General features: G+C 41.7%; 1 protein-coding gene across 8 annotated transcripts in view; it reads right to left on the reverse strand.

Annotated features, from left to right (window-relative positions):
* Nucleotides 1-22,863, reverse strand: part of DOCK10 (dedicator of cytokinesis 10) — a 272,423-nt gene that overhangs the window by 116,449 nt on the left and 133,111 nt on the right. For all 8 annotated transcript variants that reach the window (XM_060242210.1, XM_060242208.1, XM_060242205.1 and 5 more), the window contains exons 3-7: nucleotides 11,739-11,828; nucleotides 9,049-9,131; nucleotides 5,554-5,626; nucleotides 5,189-5,308; nucleotides 4,746-4,880 (exon numbers count right to left, since the gene is read on the reverse strand). In XM_060242210.1, coding sequence (XP_060098193.1) covers nucleotides 4,746-4,880; nucleotides 5,189-5,308; nucleotides 5,554-5,626; nucleotides 9,049-9,131; nucleotides 11,739-11,828 — 501 coding nt within the window. The remainder of the gene's footprint in view (nucleotides 1-4,745; nucleotides 4,881-5,188; nucleotides 5,309-5,553; nucleotides 5,627-9,048; nucleotides 9,132-11,738; nucleotides 11,829-22,863) is intronic.

Raw genomic sequence — 22,863 nt, forward strand, 5'->3', positions numbered from 1 at the left:
TACAGTGCAATCCTAAGAACCCTCTTCTGGGAGGAATACTCATTAAACAGACCTGAGGTGGTTTCTGAGCAGACTTGCTTAGAATTGCTACCATACACACACAAACAAAAGTTGAAAATGCATATCCTAGCAATCTTTGTGAAAACATGGAACAACTGCCACTAATTTGGGCGCTCTCTGTGCTGTGTAGTTACCTTTTGCAAAGTCATTCACATTAGATAACAGAATGCTATCAGTCTTCTTTTTCTGCAGAAAGCACTTGTGCTTCCAGAGCCTTTAAATGCACAAAACTGCAAGAATTCAATATCTACTTACAAGATGCTCTTCAAAGTTTTGGCAGTCACACAAGTTTTTAATACCAAGGCTGCCACTTCTCAAATCTGTAGCCAAACATTTCCTTCTGCAGTCAAGTTAATAGACAAAATATACTTCCTTTCCATTTGTTTCTTTATTACCACTACCACAAGAAAATTGGTCTTCTGACTTAAAACATAGCCATCTCCACATCTAATTAAATTTCAGCATTATAACATACAGAAAGAATGTCAGAAACACCGCATCGTAAAGGTTGGGACAGATACTTCAGCCTTGGTACTTACTGGAATTATCCCTCAGAACCACCCAATTGTTCAGAGGCGGCTCATGCTTAGAGTTTTTACTTTCCTTTATTATAGGGCCTACTTCTCCTTACACTTAAACTGGAGAAAATAGACCAGGTGCTCTTTAAGAACAACAACAAAAAAGCAAAGTACATGAAGCTTGAGATGCTATTCTGAACACACTGAACACATAAAGGGCCGAACACACATGAACACATAAAGCTGCTTTACACTGAATCAGACCATGGGTCCATCAAGATCAGTATTGTCTACTCAGATTGGCCGTGGCTCTCCAGCATCTCAGGTAGAGGTCTACTACCTGATCTTTTTAGCTGAAGATGCTGGGGATTGAGCATGTTAAGCAGATGCTCTACTACTGAGCCACTGCCCATCCCCTAAGAGAGCCAAGAGTAAATCAGGAACATTGCAAAGCTGTCCAGATGTACATGTGAAAAACAATATGGATAATTTTTCTTTATTGATCTGTGTGCTATGACTATCCAGAAGCTAAAGATAATAAGAGAGAAGGATTTGGCTTTTTCATTGGGCAGGAATCAGCAACTGCAACACCCCCAGAAACCCAGCTATTCTTCTGACAATGGAACACATGACCTGGAACATATTATATTTCAGTCCTGTGAACAAGACAATGCTATTTTTGATGGTTTCACATATAGGACAAAATCACAGGCTGAGGGATAATTTTATTTATTTATTTACTAGTTTCATTTATACCCTACTTTCTTACCAATGGGGACCCAAAGAAGCTTACATCTTTTTTCTCTCCTCCATTTTATCCTCAGAATAGTCCTGTGAGGCAGATTGGACTATGTAATGGGCTAAGGTCACCTGATGAGCTTCCATGGAAGAGTGGGGATTCAAACTTGAGTCTCCTAGATCTTACTCCAATGGTATAACCCTGGGTTCCCCAATGTGGCACCCATAAGTGCCATGACATCCTCAGGCACTACTCCAATTGCCTGTCATTTGTTTCAGCTAAGAAGACAGGGCCTTTATGAAAGTGAAACCAATGATTGTTCACTGTCATACAAATAAAGATGATTTTCACTGAGATCCTCCTCAGAGCTCACTGGAGAAGGGTTCTTTGAGAAAGTGAACAAACATGAAGCTGAAGGTGTTCCTATAGGGACTGGCTGGCCAAGAAAGCCCCTTTAAACAGCTAACCATGGGAGCAGTTTGTTCCATGGAGCTCAGCTGTTTAAAGGGGACTTCTTGGGCAGTGAGCCTCAGGGGCTGGCAGCCCAAGAAAGTCTCTTTAAACAGCTGAGTGGCAGCAGAAGGCTCAGCCCTTCAGAGCCAAAAACAGCTGACATAGGAGCAGGCTGTCCAATCTGTTTTGGCAGTTTTTGTGAGGAGGAGAAAGCCCTTCTTTTTGCTCCCCATGAACCCACAAACCTCCACAAACTGCCTTAAAAGTTTGTGGCTGGCTGCAGTTTGCAAAATTCAGTTCAAAATCCATGAACAGGCCAAAATTTGTCACAAATAAAGGTTTGGGAGACAGTTTGTGCCTGTACCTAATTGTAATGCCCCTGTAATTGTAATCTATGGTGTAGCCTCATTCGGAAAACTGTGTACAATTCTGGACACCATATCTCAAAAAGGACATTGCAGAGTTGGAAAAAGTACAGAGAAGGCTAACCAAGATGATTACAGGATTGGAGCACCTTCCCTATGAGGAAAGGCTGAAGAGTCTAGAACTTTTTAGAAAACAGACAACTAAGGAGGGACATGATAGAGGTTAATGAAAGGGGTGGAAAGGGTTGTCAAAGAGAACTTTTTCTCCCTCTCCCAAAATACTAGAACTTGAGGGTATCTGATGAAGCTGATGAGCAGTAGGTTCAGGGGGGACAGAAGGAAATACTGCTTTACACAATGAGTGATTAAAATGTGGAATTTGCTGCCAGAGGATATAGTGATGGCCACAGGAATAAACAGCTTTAGAAGGGGATTAGGTAGATTTTTGGAGAATAAATCCATTACTGGCTACTAGCCACAATGACTGAGGGGAACCTCCACATTCAGAGGTACTAAGCCTCTTAATCACAATGCCAGAAGGCAACATCAGGGGAAGGCCTCGGCCTCAGCCTCTATGTCCTGTTGTTTGCCCTCCAGGGGAACTGGTTGGCCACTGTGTGAGACAGGATGCTGAACTAGATGGACCATTGATCTCATCCAGCAGGGCTCTTTTTACATTGTTATGCTGTAAACAGGAACTACAGATGGACTGTGAGGCAGAGGGGAGCAGCAGGGAAGAGAATGACCCCCTTGGTCCTAGTCTAGCACTCTAGCCAATACACTATTCTGACTTTCATGGGATTAAACATTTTCCTAACAAATGCCTGCCAGTGATCAAAAACAACGGAAAGCTAACACTGAATATCTGATTCTAAATTGGGACCTTGGTGTGTGCATGAGCCAGTCAGGTGGAGCTGGTGAGTGGGTGGGCTAGTGACTGGGTGGCCTGCTGAACTAGGGTGGGGGATGAGATGGGATCCTCATACTTGTCTTACTATAATTGTCCTTAAAAGAAAACTTGTAATGTCGGTGAAATATAAGCTTATTTTCCAAGGCATTTTTACATGCTGCAAAAATGGAATTTCACTTCCAACTTCTTCAGAGTCTGTTTTAGTTAGGTTCTATTTTTAATAAAGAGGAGAGGTAATGCTAGGTGTTATTTATCCATGCTGGAAGAAAGCAATTGTAACCAGCATGCCAGGCAATCAGCCCTCTCACTGAAGTTCCATCTTCTTCAGCAATTAGTTCAATCATCACAAAACTTCTCCATGTTTGCTATAATTGGGCAGCACTTGCAAAAACAGGTGACATTCTAGATTAAAAACCACACCATATAGAAGCCACATGGCAGAAAGTTATAAAGGGACAATTCAACTGACTTAGATGCAGAAGTTAAAGGGACTACAGTGGACTAGAAAGCATTTGCATTTTTGAGCATACTTCCTCTGTTCAGTAAAGATAAATATAGTACAGCTGTAAAACTTGAATCTTAGCCAAGAAGTAGGGTTGGGCAACCACAGCTACACAGTTGAGTGCCTCTCTCACACACACAGGAGCATATTTGCATGTATCTTTCAATGTTGTTCAAAATTTTAAAAGCTGAGCTCCAAGTTGATGTGCGTACAAAGCCCCACATGAGAAAATATATCCCACATTTCTAGGTTTCTACTTTTAAACCTTTTTACTAAGAGTGAAACTAGACATTACAGTGTTTTAATGGCATTTTAGAGAAGAATTCAGCCATTTAAAAATGTTGTGAGGACCTGCAGTGTGGAAGGACCAGGCAATTTTGTACCTCTCTGCACCTTTTCAAGTGCTGAAACAGCCATGGGAGGCATTTCTAAATTCTTCTCTAAAATGGTGTTGGCATCCACAGGTCAGACCCTTGGATGCTGTAACAGCTAGTTTGGCCCAACAAGTTCTGGAGAGCGGATGGAGGAGACATAGGACCTTTCCTTCTGTGGCCTTCTGCCTTCGGAGTTCCCTTCTTAAAGAAACCGATCTAACTGACTCTAGCCCAGATCTTAGAACAGAAAGAATATATATCATTTAGCTCTCCTGTGACTATTTAGCAGCCCCACATAGCTGCTCTGAAGATGTGAAGTGGAACTGGAAAAAGGATGATAAGAAAAGAGGCACCCTTTCCTCCCACAACATTTTCCCAGCATCTCCCCTCTACCTTTAGACCTAACTGTAGCTTTGAGGTGGTGGGTGGAATACAGGATACGAAGAATGGAATGGGAGGAATTACATGCCCCTCTCTTGAGCGAAACTTCCTTGATCTTCAAAGAAATGGTGTGGAGCATCTTACTAGTTTAAAAATACTGGGGGAGGTCCTAATTATGGTTTTCTCATGTCACATCTATTAGGGCCTTAAGCTTCCTTTCTAGGATGTCACTTAGTTCTCTTTATTGCACTGCATACTTGGTCTGATTAGTTGTTTTTAGAACCTGTTGTCTTATAGTTACAATTTTGTTCAGATTACAGTTATGAGTAAAGTTTATTAGCCACTTCAAGAGCCCAATAGGGATAATTAAAAGGGATATACAATTTTTAAATAACACAAATGTAACTTGTTTTAGGAAAACAAATATAAAACAAAAGGCTTACCTGCACTACTCCTGTACAGGAATCCAAAAAGATACAGCCTTTAGGTTCCTTTGATATCTTTTCATCTTTGTAAAAGTTCATTATGTATGAGTTGTCTGACAATTGTGTCAGCTGGAAGTAGCGCTTTTTGAACGACTACAACAATAACAGATATATAGGATTAGCTGTACTGCAAATTGTTGTTTATGATAGTTTTGCTGAAATTATTATTCAGGCAAAATTTTAAATGGAATACTACTGATACCCAATTCCAGGTATCCTTTTCCAGCAGACAATGGTAGTAAACCACTCTAATATCTCTTAATGCACTTCCATTGATTCTATTTGTGACCATAAGCCAATAAATGAAAATGGAAAACTCAGATGTGGTAATTAGTGAGAGAGTGCCAAGGGATGGTTATAAAAAACCTGTAAGTTAAAAAAGGAGCAATCCTTTCCCTTACCCGAACTGTAATGCTGTTGTTCACCGTGCTGTTAAAATTCCCTTTGTAAAGCCAGCCAGACTTGAAAACTCCAGTCCCTCCTCCTCCACCTCCTTTTGAAGATGAATGGGATGTTGTGTCCTGTATGAAATAGCATTACCAATATTGCCTTTACTTGCATTTTGTGAGTTCAAATCAAGATGCACAATATGAATACCAGCATTCTGTTAAAACAGCCTTGGGCCTTTTAATATACAGACCATTCTTCTACTCTGCACACAATGACAGAAGAGCCTCATTTCCATTCAATGTCCATTAAGATTAGAAGAAAATGTGGAAGAAAATGCTAACTCAAGCACTGAGAGAAAACAGCAGAATATGCTTACTTCATCCTTATCAATATCCTCATGATCAATTTCAAAGGAATGTGAAGGCAGTTTCTCTGGTCTGTGTTCAAATCTAAAGAGAAGAACAGTTTAATTCTTATTATCTTCAACTATTTTTTAAAAATCTGCTAGAAATTTTGCTTATTTAACCCCCCTGACAAATATCTAAAAATATATTAGATATGCCACTGCTTGTCATCTTCCATAACAGCTTAAAAAAGGGAGGGGGGGGAAAGTAACCTTAAATTTGCAGAACTTTCTTTGAACATGTTAGTTATACCATTGTATTAAGAACATAAGAAGAATCCTGCTGGATCAGACCAGTGGTCCATCTATTCCAGCATCCTGTCTCACACAGTTCCTCTGGAAGGTCAACAGTGAGGCATAAAGGCCAAGGCCTTCCCCTGATGTTACCTCCTGGCACTAGGTTGATGTTAGTGAACATGGCTAGTATCCACTGATAGACTTATCCTCCATGAATTTATCTAATCTCCATTTAAAGTTATCTATATATGTGGTCATCACAACATATGACAGAGAATTCCACATTTTAATCATTCTCAGTGTAAATAAGTTATTTCCTTTCATCTATCCTGAATTGATTTCCCATCAGCTTAATTGGATGTATCACAGGCCCACACTTGTCTTATACTCTAAATAGTGAAATTAGCGACATCTTTGGATACTTAAATCAGATGACTAGAAATGTGAAGGGGCACAACATATCTTTCTACAAACATGAAAAGGGACCCAGGGTTTGTTGAAAAATGTGAAGTCTAAAGGAAATAACCCAAAAAGGAGTGCATGTAGCTTTAAGCAACAGATTTCTTGGCTAGGCAACCACAGTACTCCAGGCTTCAGATTAAATGAGCATAAAGTCAGGGGGAGAGGACAGGCCCTTTTCAGGCCTATTTTGGCCTTTGAGGGAGGATTCATAGGGGCCAGAGACCTGACTAGGGTTGCCAGCTCCAGGCTGGGAAATTCCTGGAGATTTTCTGATGAAGCCTGAGGAGTGCAGGGTTTGGGGTGGGAAGGGACCTCAGCATGGCATAATGCCACAGAATCCAAAGCAGCCATTGTCTCCAGAGGGACAGCTATCTGGAGTCCAGTTATAATTCTGGGAGATCTCTAGGACCTACCTGGAAGATGGTAACCCTAGGCCGGGCAGCACTCTCAGAGTGACTTGATGCCATCTGACTTGTATAACTCCAGTAGGTCTGGGTGTTTGCTTCTGTTCAACACAGCCACCCTATGAAAGCCAGTGTGGTGCAGCAGTTTCAGAGCAGGGTCTGTGAGACCCATGTTTAGATCCTCATCTTCCTGTAGAAGCTAACTAGGTAATTTTGGGCCAGTCACATACTTTCAGCCTAATCTACATTACAGGGTTGTTGTAAGGATAGAAAGGAGGAAAGGAGAATAATGTACGCTGCTTTGGTCACCACTACGGAAAAAGAACATCATTTTCCTAAGTAGAGGCAGCAGAGTGGGAGGTGATGGAAAGCTGAAGACAGAGGGGCAGATAAAGGTAAACTGGTAGGAAGGAGATAGGGTTACCAACTCCAGAAGGGGGAACTGCTAGAGATTTGTGCAGTGGAGCCTGAGGAGGGTACTGTTTGAAACCAGAGGGACCTCAGACAGGTGCAGTGCCATAGACTCCAAAGCAGCAATTTCCTCCTGGGAAACTGGGATTGCCAATCTCCAGGTGAGGATTGGAGGATTAACTGCTCTCTGGATGGCAGAGATCCGCTACCCTGAAGAAAATGGCTGCTTTGGATGGTGGAGTCTATGGCATTATACTCTCCTGAAGTTTCTTCCTTCCCCAGACCTCACCCTCTCAATGAATCTCCAGAAATTTCCCAACCTAGAGCTGGCAACCCTAGGGTGAATTGATTTCTGTAGTTGTGATTCCTGAAGAGCTGCCACCATTACTGCTGCTGTGGTGGGGAGGGAGGAAGTAGATGGGTGGCTTGGAGAGTGAAGGGGGGCAAAGAGAGTGATGGGGTAGGGGGCAGAAAGAGAGAGGAAATGACAGGCACAGAGGAGAGAGGGAGTAAAAGAACAGATAGTGGGGAGAGAGAAAGAGCGAAAGACAGAGAAACAGGGTGAGAGGGAAGGAAGCAAAAGTGGGGGGATGGAATAGCCACTCCCACATGTTACTTGCAGGTCCCTGCTTGTGCTAGTACTACATGTAACATGAACCAATTTGCAGACACAGCTAACAGCAATTCCTATGGCAAGGGCATCCCTTCTTTTCAGGCATCACAATTATGGAATTTATTTTTGATTGCCCCATTCTCATGTCATATTTAGATAGATAAAAGAGATTCCATATTTTCCATGTTCTCAATTATTCTTCCTTTTAAAAATACATTAACTTCCATTGTACCATCTAAGAAGCTGTGTAGCTTACTTTAAAAGTCATTCAATGATTACAACAACCACCAATTAAAAGCCTTCAAAATGGTTTGACTCATTTCAAAATTATACAAACTTGGCATTATACAAAAATGTCATTTACAGAAATGAAACCTGCCCCCACACACAACATAGCTAGAAAGATGTACACATTTGTCATTCACATCGAGATAAACACACATACATTCATTGCTCTTGCATACTGCATAGAAGTGACAGTATTTCTATCTGCGTAAAAACAATTGCACATTTTTCGATTTCTTACAAGCACAGAAGTAGCCAGAAAAGACTAAGCTAACATCTATACAAAACCCATTCAATTCTTGAACTAACACATGCTCTCTTGATAGCAAAGATGAACAACAGAGTAACTGTGTGTTAAACTGATCTTATTGTACTTGACTTTATGTATATAGCATTTGTTGAAGATCAAAAATAACTCTTACCAGGACTACAAGGATGAGTTCAATTTGTTTAACAACTTGTTTTTAAACCTTATATCTTACTCTTCTTTATCATTACCATTCTAGGTTGCTCAGTGTTTCTTTTATTCAATTTTTTGCCTTGGAATATGTTTAGTGGCTTTGTATGTGTTTTGATGCTCTTATTTTGTTTTAGTTGAAAGTCACCTTAAGCAAGTCCATGGAGAGGTGATGTGTAAGTTTTCCACATAGGAGTCTTATGTTTAAAATGATTCTCAAACATTATTTCAGTAACTCAATGGTCAGTAAGAAAGGCCAATATTGTATTGTAGCTGATGAAAGAGTGTGTTGCCTACATGGAGTGAGGGCTAAACTTACTGCAATTATTCCTAGCCACTAAGCTACACATGCAATGTGATACAGACTGTAGTCTATCAAACACTACTGTTTCTGAATGCCTACTCATTCTAAGGAGATTAATGGAAAATATATGAATCCATTGTAATTGGAATGAATGACAGCTATCGTGGAAATCCTTTGGATGTTGTGCCTGCAAATAATGTTAACAGAGAAGTGCAGCAGAGGAGAGTTAGTTTCCACTGCATCTGTTCATACACACAATATGAAATAATCAGAAAAAAGTCCTTATATTTCTTACCGTGGTAAATGCCTAAAATCTCTTGAGTACTGTTCATATTTGTAGTCCACAATATGCCACTGAGAACTGTAATATTTACAAGCCTAAAACAAAGGAGGAGGGGGTAAGTTAGTTCAATTTATTCATTCTAGTAGGGAAAAATAATACTCTTAACAAGGAACAAGATTTCACATACTGATCAGCCTTTTGAGTATTGTTCTACATGTGTAAATGGCAAGATGTACACAGTGAGCCTGCGTTAACGGTAGCAATACACTGCCAAGTGTCCTAAAGAATGGAATGCCATACATGGTCTCAAATTGATTCTGACATAAAAAAGAGGTTGATAAAGGAGGGGATGGATGCCAGCAGAATCATGGGATCTTTGAAGGCCACCACTTGTTAGACCCTTGCCTGTGCTGGATACTTAACAAAGTTCACATCAGTGAGTCTCTAATATCCGTGATAAATCAGCTGCTGATGCAGGGCACTTTTCCTTGAGCCCTAAAAAGGCAGTCACCCATCCCTAATGAAAAATGATGTGGTCAACTATCACCCAGTTTCTAACATGCCTTTTCAGGGCAAAAAAATAGAAAAAGCAGTTGCAAAGCAGCTCCAGGCCTTCCTGGATAAATCATCTGCCACAAAACCCATTATCTTGTTGCTTCTTTCCTTTTCACTTTCCCAGGACAAGCTACCTGCTTTGGGACATTCTACAACATGGGAAATACTGGGACAATCACAAATTGAGTAAACATTTTTTTTAAAAGGAGAATAGATAATTTTACATGCACACAGTTTTTGATATCTACCTGACCACATTACACCTAAGACCGAAATGAAGTAATGGAACTCCCAGATATCTGAGTGCCCTTTATTAATGCTGATGATGCAAAGAGTATTCTAATTCAGAACCCTGATAGTGCTCAACTACAGGCTCAGGAAAGAAAAAGACTGGATGATGCTTTTACTTACTACATATACATTTGGAAAGTTGAAAGTGGAACATGTGCTTTATTATTCAAGTGAAGCGAGAGTAACAGTTTAAAGCCTTTATTCCAGTGCAGTGTCATTAACCAAATTCCCACTGAAATCATAATTCTATGTCCTTATACCATTACACAGTGGTTCTCATACTTCCTCCTGGCTTCGTGGAAAGGTTTGGCTTGAAGTATATCTTGCCAGTTAGCAAGAATTTCCAGATATAAATGTCACATTTTCCTCTGAAATGTCTTTCCTTTCCAATAAAGGCAGTCAAGCCAATGCTGGCCTTGCTACATTGTTAAGTATCAAGTCTCCCCTTCTTCTGAAGACCACAACTGAGAGCAGGAAATTCAGTCATAGTCAGCCCCTGCTAAATCAGGAAAATATCTGCCTACCAGTTAGCTGAACTACTGCATAAAAGAAAACACAGCAAGAGTTGAACAGGGACACAGAGATCAAATAAAAGGGAGAGTTAATATTTCCATCGGAAGGTCATTGTATGTAATAGTACATTAAAATTTGAAAATTCATGTAATCATGCAATTGTGATTCTAATTATTTTTCATAATTAAGAAATACTTTGTTGTTCTCTTGGAAGAGTACAGCAATGTTCCAAGGGAGAATTAGTGTGACAGTACTGGAGCTCCTCTGTACAATTGTGACTTCCATCTTCAAGCAAAAGCTTTTGTTTTGTCCAGTAAAGGGAAGAGGGAAAGATTATACAGGAGAGGTTGGCCCAGGTGGGACAGGAAGATTGTGCAGCAACCAGGCATTCCAGTCAACCACATCAACTTTCTGGAATGTTCCACCTCTTCTCTGGCTTCCAGTTGTAAAATTTGCTTTGTGAGGCTGATCACTTCAGAGGGAATAAAACATTTTATGGGCTAAAATGGCAATATAAATGATAAACAGTAACAGAGAATTAGCAAGATCAGAAATTGTGAGATTTGAAATAAATTATTTTTCTATGTTAATTTGCCTTGTGGTTTTAAAGCTTGTAGCATATTTTCCTACAAATGTATAAATCTCTAAAAAAGAGAAGCTTCATTTTTAAAAAAAAAGGGGGGGAGGTCCAGCTTGATGTCATAAAAGCCCGCTGAGTGGGCTGGGGTGGGGGACAGCCATGAAATTCAGACTTTCAACTACATCAGGACAATCTATCATTTTTGTTTTGAAGAATGTTCCTCAAGTGGCTGAAACTCATTCAAACAGTTAAGTTTCACTTCTCAAAGATAGCCCGTGTGCTTTTAAATGTCAGTAGTTGCCACAATGCCCAAGGAACAAATGAATCAGGCATTTTTAGAAACTTAAAAGGCACAGAAAGAGCACACTTGAATCTGCAGGCTGTCCACATTCTAAGTTTAGGTGATTATAATTGACAATGCAAAAGGAGTGTGACACATAAAAGCAGAACTATGGTTCCAGAGAGATGTGCACAATAGGACATTTAATTTTAAAAAGGTGTAAGATTATCAAACTGAAAATCTTTTTTGCCTGATTTGTCAATAAGAATAATATCCAGTGCACCAACAACATAAAGGAGGCCTGGAAATCAACACTGATACAGACATTATGCTAGGTTTGTAAAAGAAAAAATTGCAAAGATCATGCTGCTTGTCTCTACAAAAAGTGAAGTGCACTTAAGTTCATGCTGCTGAAAGCTGAAGTGTTTTTTTAAAAAAAAAAAAAAACCCCAAGAATCCAGCAAAGAAACAATATTAACCTACCTCTTTAACAAATAAATGTTCTGCTTTTTGTTCTGCATCTTCTGGGACTGAAGAATACTGTGTTCTTATTATCCAGGGAACTGTAGCTATCTGACAAAAAGAAAAAAGGATAATGGAAAAAAGAGTGAGAATTAAAATGCATGCAAGCAAAACAGCATATGTTTGTAAAAAGGAAAGAACAGAAGATATGTTTGTCCATGTATGTTCATCACAGCAACTGAAGCATCAAGAACACACATACATAAATGAATCATCATATATAAAGTTCCACAGATACAACTGTTATAATACTTGATGAACATTCTGTACCAAATCTTCTCTCATATCTTCAAATACATTGTTTAGTGGACTGGGACGATTACGCAATGAGTTTCCCCACTCCAGCGCATATGGAAGCTTAATATGGGATGGTCCCAACTCATGCATGGGGACACTCAAAATCGGATGGCCCCAACACATACGATGAATTGTACTAAATAGTACTGTACAGAACAGTATTGTACAATCTTTGGGTGTGGGACACTTAACTACTAGAATGCTGATTGCCTTTGAAATGGTAGGGTTGATCCAATGAACCACAAGCCAAAAGAGGTAACAGATCTTTCTCACTCCCTATCCTACAGCTGATCAGACTTTACTGAAAACAAAGGAACTGAACCATGTGGGAATCATGTGAAATTGCTTCCACATTTCCATTGATGAAGTTCAGAGTTTCTGTGAGGTAAGGGCAATTTCACCAAATACTCGGCCCCCCTTCACTGCAGCTCCCTTGCCCGATGGCAAAAAGTAACCACAAACGCAGAGAAGTCAAAGGCCAGGCATAAAGCATTTGGAAAACAGTAATCATTCATCTATGATTACACACACATATATTTCTGAATATATATTTATTTTTATACCACCTTTCTTATTGATACTCAAGCCAAATTGCAGTGTAAGACAATGCATTCAGAAAGCATGAGGCATCCAACAAACAATGCAGCAGGACTAGGAACTCAACACTCAGAAGCAATGCAACAAAAAAAGCATCAGACATGACATATCATAAACAGTGTGTAACCCTGGGGCTCCAGGATTAGAGGTCATAGGACAGCAGCACCCAGAGCTAGAGGTCTCACAGAGGTCTGAGAGGAGCAGAGCAGCTCTGATAGCTGAGACAGCTGGAGAAATTGCTGAGAATTTCTGAGTTTTGAAGGACTTCATTCTAAGGACTTCATTCTAAGGTTTGTGGGGCTGCCTAAAATTCTAAGGTGTGATAGCTGGGGAACTGCTCTTTGTTTGGTTGACTGCTTGTTTGGTTGACTGGCCTAAGGGTGAAAGAGATTAAGAGTGATTGCTGCTAATTGCTGAGGAGTGCCTCTGCTCCACCCTCTTTGCATTTTAAGCTGCGCCTTGCCAAAGGCGCGAGCCAAAGGGCAAGAGCTAAAGGGCTCTCTAAGGGCCAGGAACCCAGATCCCTGATTTCCTTGTTCTCCAAATAAGGTAAGTTCCCAATAAGGTAAGTTGAGGTAAGGTAAGTTGACCCTCCAGAAGGGGAGCCACTTAAACAAACAGCATTTAAAGAGGACTGTATATTTTAATATATATATATATAATGAAGATAGAATGCCAGCAGGGGGTTGGGGGCTTTCCAGTGTTTTGCACTGAGTGTCACATGTATGACTATCTGCCCAAAGGACAGAAGTCTTGGGTGTGTGCTCGATGCAAGGAGCTCCTGGTCCTCAGGGAACGAGTTTGTACCCTTGAGGCCGAGGTGACTGCACTGGAGAAGCACTTGGGGAAGACTCTCGGGGGCGTATTAGATGAGCCCCGCTCTGAACGTAGCAGCCCCTTTGCTGCCAGAGAGCGAGAGGGTCGAGAGGGAACAGGGCACCGTGCTGAGGACAAGGGGAATGCGCCCTCAGAAGGGATCTCTTCTTCGGTTGGTGAGCGGGAATCCTTTCGCACCAAGGAACCATCCCTGAGCAGGGGGAGAGGGGGGGTTTGGTAGTTGGTGATTCGATCCTTAGGCAAGTAGACAGCTGGGTGGCGAAACCGCGTACTGACCGTATGGTGACTTGCCTGCCTGGTGCGAAGGTAGCGGACATTACGCGTGTAGTAGATAGACTGATAGACAGTGCTGGGGAGGAGCCTGTGGTCGTGGTGCATGTTGGCACCAACGATGTGGGGAAATGCAGTCGTGAGGTCCTGGAGGAAAAATTTAGGCTGCTAGGCCAGGACCTCCAAGGTAGCCTTCTCGGAAGTGCTACCTGTTCCACGTGCAGGGCAGGAGAGACAGGCACAAATTAGAAGTCTCAATGTGTGGATGAGACGATGGTGTAAGGAGGAAGGGTTTAAGTTTGTTAGGCACTGGGATGCTTTCTGGAACAAGCCGGAGCTGTACAAAAGAGACGGTCTCCACTTGTCCCCGGATGGAACCAGGCTGCTGGCGCTTAAAATCAAAAAGGTGGCAGAGCAGTTTTTAAACTAAATCTTGGGGGAAAGCCTACAGGAGATGAAATGTCTCTGGTTCGGGAGGACTCGTCTCAAAGAGATGAAGGGTTAGCTGCTATTTTTCTACCGGGTAACAGACCAGAGTTGTCCACTGTGAAGGCGACAAACAATATGGACTGTCTGCCAGAGTCTCGAGGTGGCAGGAGGAAGGTGGCGGGCCTAGCTCGCCTGGGAAATTATAGATGTTTGTATGCAAATGCTAGAAGTGTTCGAAGTAAAATTGGTGAATTGGAATGTTTAGTGTTGGGAGAAAACATAGACATTGTGGGAATTTCAGAAACTTGGTGGAATGAGGAGAATCAGTGGGACACGGTGATTCCTGGATATAAGCTATATCGGAAGGATAGGGAGGGAAGGGTTGGAGGTGGGGTGGCTCTGTATGTCAGAGAGGATATACGGTCCAGTAAGACTGAGGTCAGAGAATTAGATTCACTTTTAGAAATGCTTTGGGTTGAAATAGAGGGCCCAAAAGGAAATTTAACTATGGGAGTTTGTTATCGCCCACCAAATCAAAAGAGAGAGGATGATTATAATATGATGGAAGGCTTAAAGATAGCGGCTAAACGTAAAAACTGTGTTGTAATAGGTGATTTTAGCTACCCGCAGATTGATTGGGTCAATATGTGTTCTGGTCGAGAGAAAGAGATTGAGTTTCTTGATGCTCTCAATGACTGTGCTATGGAGCAGATGGTCTCAGAACCTACCAGGGGTGGGGCGATCCTGGATTTGGTCCTAAGTAATGCCCAAGACTTGGTGAGAGATGTAAAAGTGATTGCGCCGCTTGGGAGCAGTGACCATAATGTTATTGATTTCACCGTTTGTATAAATAGGGAGTTGTCCAAAAAGACCGTCACAACCACGTTTAACTTTAAAAGGGGTAAATACACTGAGATGAGGAGGCATGTGAGGAGGAAACTGAAAGGAAACGTACATACGGTCAAAACCCTTGGGGAAGCTTGGACGCTATTTAAAACTACAATCCTAGAAGCTCAGATAAAATACATACCACAAGTTAGGAAAGGCACAAACAGGCATAAGAAAAGGCCTGCGTGGTTAACAAACAAAGTAATGGAAGCTGTAAAAGGTAAGAAGGACTCCTTTAAGCGGTGGAAAACCAGTCCAAGTGAGATTAGTAAAAGGGAACACAGGCTGTGGCAAATCAAATGCAAGACTGTGATCAGGCAGGCAAAAAGGGACTATGAGGAGCATATTGCAAAAAACATAAAGACCAACAATAAAAATTTCTTCAAATATATTAGAAGTAGGAAACCAGCCAGGGAGGCAGTGGGGCCCTTGGATGACCATGGGGTAAAAGGATTACTGAAGGAGGATAGGGAAATGGCTGAGAAGCTAAATGAATTTTTTGCCTCCGTCTTCACTGTGGAAAATGAGAACTTTTTGCCCGCCCCAGAACCACTAATTTTGGAAGGGGTGTTGAAAGACCTGAGTCAGATTGAGGTGACAAAAGAGGAGGTCCTACAACTGATAGACAAATTAAAAACTAATAAGTCACCAGGTCCGGATGGCATACATCCGAGAGTTCTGAAAGAACTCAAAGTTGAACTTGTGGATCTTCTAACAAAAATCTGTAATCTTTCATTGAAATCTGCCTCCGTTCCTGAGGACTGGAAGGTAGCAAATGTCACCCCCATCTTTAAAAAGGGTTCCAGAGGAGATCCGGGAAATTACAGGCCAGTCAGTCTGACTTCAATACCGGGAAAGTTGGTAGAAACCATTATCAAGGACAGAATGAGTAGGCACATTGATGAACACGGGTTATTGAGGAAGACTCAGCATGGGTTCTGCAAGGGAAGATCTTGCCTCACTAACCTGTTACATTTCTTTGAGGGGGTGAACAAACATGTGGACAAAGGTGACCCGATAGATGTTGTTTACCTTGACTTCCAGAAAACTTTTGATAAAGTTCCTCATCAAAGGCTCCTTAGAAAACTTGAGAGTCATGGAGTAAAAGGACAGGTCCTCTTGTGGATCAAAAACTGGCTTAGTAATAGGAAGCAGAGAGTCAGTATAAATGGGCAGTCTTCGCAGTGGAGGACGGTAAGCAGTGGGGTGCCGCAGGGCTCGGTACTGGGTCCCATGCTCTTTAACTTGTTCATAAATGATTTAGAGTTGGGAGTGAGCAGTGAAGTGGCCAAGTTTGCAGATGACACTAAATTGTTCAGGGTGGTGAGAACCAGAGAGGATTGTGAGGAACTCCAAAGGGATCTGTTGAGGCTGGGTGAGTGGGCGTCAACGTGGCAGATGCGGTTCAATGTGGCCAAGTGCAAAGTAATGCACATTGGGGCCAAGAATCCCAGCTACAAATACAAGTTGATGGGGTGTGAACTGGCAGAGACTGACCAAGAGAGAGATCTTGGGGTCGTGGTAGATAACTCACTGAAAATGTCAAGACAGTGTGCGTCTGCAATAAAAAAGGCCAACGCCATGCTGGGAATTATTAGGAAGGGAATTGAAAACAAATCAGCCAGTATCATAATGCCCCTGTATAAATCGATGGTGCGGTCTCATTTGGAGTACTGTGTGCAGTTCTGGTCGCCGCACCTCAAAAAGGATATTATAGCATTGGAGAAAGTCCAGAGAAGGGCAACTAGAATGATTAAAGGGCTGGAGCACCTTCCCTATGAAGAAAGGTTGAAACGCTTGGGACTCTTTAGCTTGGAGAAACGTCGACTGCGGGGTGACATGATAGAGGTTTACAAGATAATGCATGGGATGGAGAAAGTAGAGAAAGAAGTACTTTTCTCCCTTTCTCACAATACAAGAACTCATGGGCATTCGATGAAATTGCTGAGCAGAAAGGTTAAAACGGATAAAAGGAAGTACTTCTTCACCCAAAGGGTGATTAACATGTGGAATTCACTGCAACAGGAGGTGGTGGCGGCCACAAGTATAGCCACCTTCAAGAGGGGTTTAGATAAAAATATGGAGCACAGGTCCATCAGTGGCTATTAGCCACAGTGTATGTGTGTATATAAAAAATTTTTTGCCACTGTGTGACACAGAGTGTTGGACTTGATGAGCCGTTGGCCTGATCCAACATGGCTTCTCTTATGTTCTTATGTTCTTAGAGGGGCTGCTCCAGCTCTGAAGGCCAAGACAAAGGGCAAACAGGGAAAGCCACATCTGGGGGTTGAGTCACTAGCCCTGAGATGACTGAAGGCAAAAGAATGGCTGGGAACCAGTGCCGTAGGACCTCCAGATGAACTGGTTGGCCACTGTGCAAGATAGGATGCTAGATTAGATAGACCATTGGCAGGGTTCTTAGGACTGGTGGCTGGAGTAGCCACTACTGGGGGAGATGGAATCCTTTAGGGCTATGCCAGGCATGGGATCAGCAGAGAAGAGGTGGCCTCCAACCATAGGGATGTTATAGAAAGCTTTAAAAGGCAGCAAAGTGAAGCCTGATAGAAGGATGGAAGGAGAGGGACCAGAGTGAAGGAAATCCCCATTGGTCTGGAGGAGGAAAGAAAAGAAAATGGGAGTGAAGAGAACTCCATGTCATGAGGGCTGAGGACAGGCTTTTTGTATGTAGACCACAAGTTCTAATTAAAAAAAAAGTTTGAACTCTGCCCTTGGGCATCAAGGCAAGGTTGTAAGAGAGGAAGACTGTGGACTATCACCCCACCCTCAGTATGTTAAGCATATCTCTGCTGCAGGGGCACAGGGGCGTAAATTTGCACACACACTGCAAAACATGAAATTACAAAAGAGGACACAGTGCAGCAAGAGAAATATACATACGAAATAGACTACAAAAATAGCACTTTTTAAATAAAAGTACTGAACAGCCATCTTCAACATACAGAGGTGCTTTCAATCTCCTATTTAAAAAATGTGAAAACAGTGGCTATTGCTCTTGTAGTAGTATTGGGGTCTTTGTTTGGTCCAGGAGGGAAGGAAAGGAAAGCTCCCCTGTGCAAGCACCAGTCGTTTCTGACTGTGGGGTGACGTTGCTTTCACAATGTTTTCACGGAAGACTTTTTACGGGGTGATTTGCCATTGCCTTCCCCAGTCTTTTACACTTCCCCCCCAGCAAGCTGGGTACTCATTTTACCGACCTCAGAAGGATGGAAGGCTGAGTCAACCTTGGGCCGGCTACCTGAATCCAGCTTCTGCCAGAATCAAACTCAGGTCGTGAGCAGAGAGTTCAGACCACAGTATAGCAATACTGCTGCTTTACCACTCTGCACCACGGGGCACGCCCAGGAGGGAAAGACTGCTGTAAATGCAGGAATTTGCTGAAATGAACTCTGTACAATCCCAGGGGCTGATCCCTCATCCTACCTGGCAAACCGTACTAGACAGAAAAGGCAGAGAAAGAAGGGCTTTTCTCCCTTTCACACAATACAAGAACTCATGGGCACTCAATGAAATTAATGAGCAGTAGGTTTAAAATAGAAAAAGGAAGTATTACTTCACCCAAAGAGTGATTAACATCTGGAATTCACTGCCACAGGAAGTGATAGTAGCTACAAGCATAGACAACTGCAAGAGGGATTGGATAAACATATGGAGAAGACATCCATCAGTGGTTATTAGCCACTAGGTATAGGTGGAACGCCAACAGTGGGAGGGCTTCTGGAACTCTGTCCCCACTGTTGGACCTCCTGATAGCATCTAGTTTTTGGTCACTGTATAACAATGAGTGTTGGGCTGGATGGCCATTGGCCTGATCCAGCATGGCTTCTCTTATGTTCTTATTACATTCCTCTAATTGAGTATTTATTTAAAGTGGATTCACATTCCAAAAATGCGAAAGAACTGGGGTTTGAATATTCTTAGTGCCATTCTCTATCATTCTTCAAATAAAGTTACAAAGAACTTCCCTTCTGAGAATTAGCTCTGCTCAGACTATCAAGCCACAAAAATACTTCCTGTTCAGTAGTGCAATGCTGCTTCCTAACTGCTAAGGTGAAATGGCCTGAAAAAAGCTGGGCATTGGATGTGGCATCTATGGAGTACTGTCAGATGTCAGAAAGGAAATGATCTTCACTTAAAAAAGAAATGATCTTCAAAAGGTGGTTATAAACACAAACATAGATTTAGCTATTTATTTAGGCATGTATATACAGCCTCTCTAGATATTTGCTTGATGTGCAGTAAGGTTTTTTTTTTTAAAAAAAAAAACATTTCTATTCTTCATGATGTTATAAAATGATATATTTACTGTTAGTAGAGATTAAACCAGGTTTACATGTTTGAAGATTATTAATTTTTTACCAATAGATGAAGAAGCTCAGTGGACAGAATGCTCAGACAATACGGGGTCTTAGCCTCTTAACTCCCTTTCCCTTTATATGGCTCAGTAATGTGATGGGAGACACTGGGACTTTCTTCCTCTGAAATTCATTCTTACAGTCAAAGCAGTCAACATGAGCATACCACTTTACCTAGCTTCAGATGTATTCTCCATAGGTCATTATTTGTTTTCTTATGTATATATCAAATAGTCAACACGGTCCCATCTATGGATACTTAGATCTGTGGCTGGGGACCATGTATACACAAAAGATGTTTCTACAAAATATCCTAAAACCAAAAGGGTTACAAGAAACCTCAAAACAGAAAAAAGTTGTCTTAGCAAGTGCATACAACTGTTCTCCAGAAAAAGAGGGTGAACAAGAAAGAGAAGGGCAGGAGAGAAGGAGTCAAAACTACCCTCCACCCCCCTCCCAGCCACTGAGGTAGCAAAAATGGAGATGGGCAGGGTCAGTAGTGAAGGATCTGCCAGCCCTCCCTATCACTGAAATGGCAATGCTCTCCCCAGAGGCGCAGGACCCCTTCAATTCCCCTCACGGCTGAAATGGTGATGCTCCTCCCCTAGTTCTAGTCACAGCAGTGACACTAGAGGTGGCAACACTGAAGGCAGGGAGGCATAGGAAGGGGATGCAGGAGTTATTCCTGCCCCTCCCCTGCTGACAAGGCAGTAGCATTGGAGGCAGGAGGTAAGGAGCAGTACAAGCCTGAGCTTCCACAGGAGCAGTCTGGTGAATTGGAAGAGAGGTTGAGATCACCCCTGTGAGCCTTGTGGGTCTCCAGCACTTTTATGTCTTCATGGTGGATCACGTGGATCAACTGAGCAATGATAGTTAGACCCTTTCCCAGTGTAACAATGAAGAACAGTAACATTAATGACTTGGGTGCTCCAGCAATATTTGCAAAGGAACTTCTATTTCTTTAAAACAGATTATCTTTCTAGAAAGAGACCTGTCTGCTACCCTGCGATCTCTTGATTTAAACAAAAGAATGTCTGAAGGGCTTTTGGGGGCTACATGGTTGCCACAATTAAAGACCACCAGTTTCTAAAGTTTGCTGCACATCAGGAAGTGAAGGGTCAACTTTGGCATCTACAACCTACGAGGTCACATACTCATTTACAGCTAAACAAACTCAGCTGTATCATGATGAGCAGGGTTTTTTTGTAGCAGGAACTCCGTTGCATATTAGACCACACACACCTGATGTAGTCAATTCTCCAAGAGCTTACAGGGCTCTTAGTACAGGGCCTACTGTAAGCTCCAGAAGGATTGCCTACATCAGTGGTGTGGGGTCTAATATGCAAAGGAGTTCTTGCTACAAAAAAAGCCCTGATGATTAGAATAAACACGATGTAAAAGTAACATAGCTTTTTATCCCACCAAAATACAATTCTTACCACCTTCTAGATAATGATGACCAAATTGTTTTGTCAGCTCAAATTGGTAATATTTTTCCTATGACAAAGTTGTCATCTTCTGCTTCAACAATCAGAGGGAGACAGGACAATAACAAATTTAAGTTACTTTCATCCCTGCATCCAACTGTGTCATCCAGTATCTACTTTTCCACCACTCTCTCAATCACTGTCCCTCCAAAAAGGTAAGTTTGCCACTAGTCTGTAATTAGCCATCACTTTTAATCTAACAAGGGTTCCTTCAACAGAGGATGAAAAAATTGCCTCCTTCAACAATTTAGGAATAACCCCAAAGACAATGAACTATTAATAATCTTTATAAGCACAATATTATTAGCCAGGATGAACAGAGACCAAGACTACAAGAGGCAGCCTTCACAACACCTAAGATACTATCATCATCATTCAGGGACACCAAATCAAAGATATTAGTAAACAGATTAGATGGTGCAGCAGACAGTTCAGTTACCTGATCGAGTATATAACTGGTGGCTAAGATGGGATTGAACTGAATTTTATTAGAAAAAACCCACACAAACACATTATAGGCTATAGACAATTTCTGTACACTGTGGGATTCCACCATTGGAGTAAATGAATACCTAAAATTACTGCAAATTAATGCAGCTGCAAAAAAGTCTTTCTTCCAACTCAGCCTAGCCTGTAAAATAGCTGCCTACTTTGATGCAGCTGATCTGGTCAATTGGATCCATGTCACAGTAACATCAAGACTAGACTACTGCAATGCACTGTACATTGGTCTCTCCTCAAAATCAGCTTGGAAACTCAAGTTGGTGCAGATTGCTGTGGCCTGGCTATTATTGGGAGCTAGATGGAGCAAGAATATTACTACCATTCTGCAATCATTCCATTGGGTGTCTACCAGTTACTGGGTTTTGAACAGAAAGCCTGCTCTCATGAGTAATGCTATTATGCTAGAGCATAGGGGGAGAAGTGGTCTCACAGATATGAGGGGCCAAGGTCATGAAGGGTTTTGTATGAGATAGCCAACACCAGTATTCCCTCTAAGCTGTGGCGTCTTGTGAGCAAAAATTCTACTTCATGAGCTACTGTCATTGAAGTTGTGAGGTCCTGCATAAACTAGCTTGCTTTGGAGCCAAAACAACGTGTGAGCAGGAGGCTAAAAAACTGTGAGCTAGCTCACACTAACTCAGCTTAGAGGGAACACTGGCCAACACTCTCTGTTGTAGTCCTGCCTTATCAAATGGTCAGCCTGAGAAGGTCAGGAAAACTTTCACTCTCCTGACTTTCTGCAAACTATGCAAAACTGAATTGTTCAAGAGGGCTTTTCTACACATGTAATATGGTTGCATGGTACAAAAAGTTTCATGAATAAATTATTAGGGCCTGTGGTCTATATACTACTGTGTTTAACTTGCTGAAAGTCAGATCCTATTTCTTCCTAATACTTATGTGCTTTGTTTCTATTCTGGTTTTAGATTTCTGGTTGGTTTTACAACCCTAATCCTATTGTATTCTTTATTGAATGTCTCATCCGGTTGATTTTATTGACTCATTCTGTGTAATTCATCTTGAAACCCAGTGAAAGAAGTGGACTATAAATAACTTAGACAAAAATAAATAAAAAAAATAAAGTGTGCCGGATGATATATAGATGATGCAATAGCAATAGCAATAACGTAACATTTTTTTTTTGTCACTACCACTACCACATAGGCTTTAAAACTAGCTGTTTGGCTTCACCGAGTCTCCCACCAATATGCCCACCTCCCCACCTTCTTCAAGGCACCCAGCTTTATAGTAAACTGCAGGGCCAAGTTTCATCATGTGGATGGGATATGACACTGTGGAATAATCTTGCCAATTTCCCTGAGAAGTTTTGTATAACAAGCTTCTGTCACCATATAAGCATGTCCAAATCACAGAGAGCAATCTTGAATCCATCAGGATCCCTTA

The sequence above is a fragment of the Heteronotia binoei genome, chromosome 6, assembly GCF_032191835.1.
Source record: "Heteronotia binoei isolate CCM8104 ecotype False Entrance Well chromosome 6, APGP_CSIRO_Hbin_v1, whole genome shotgun sequence".
In the NCBI taxonomy this organism is placed as follows: Eukaryota; Metazoa; Chordata; class Lepidosauria; order Squamata; family Gekkonidae; genus Heteronotia; species Heteronotia binoei.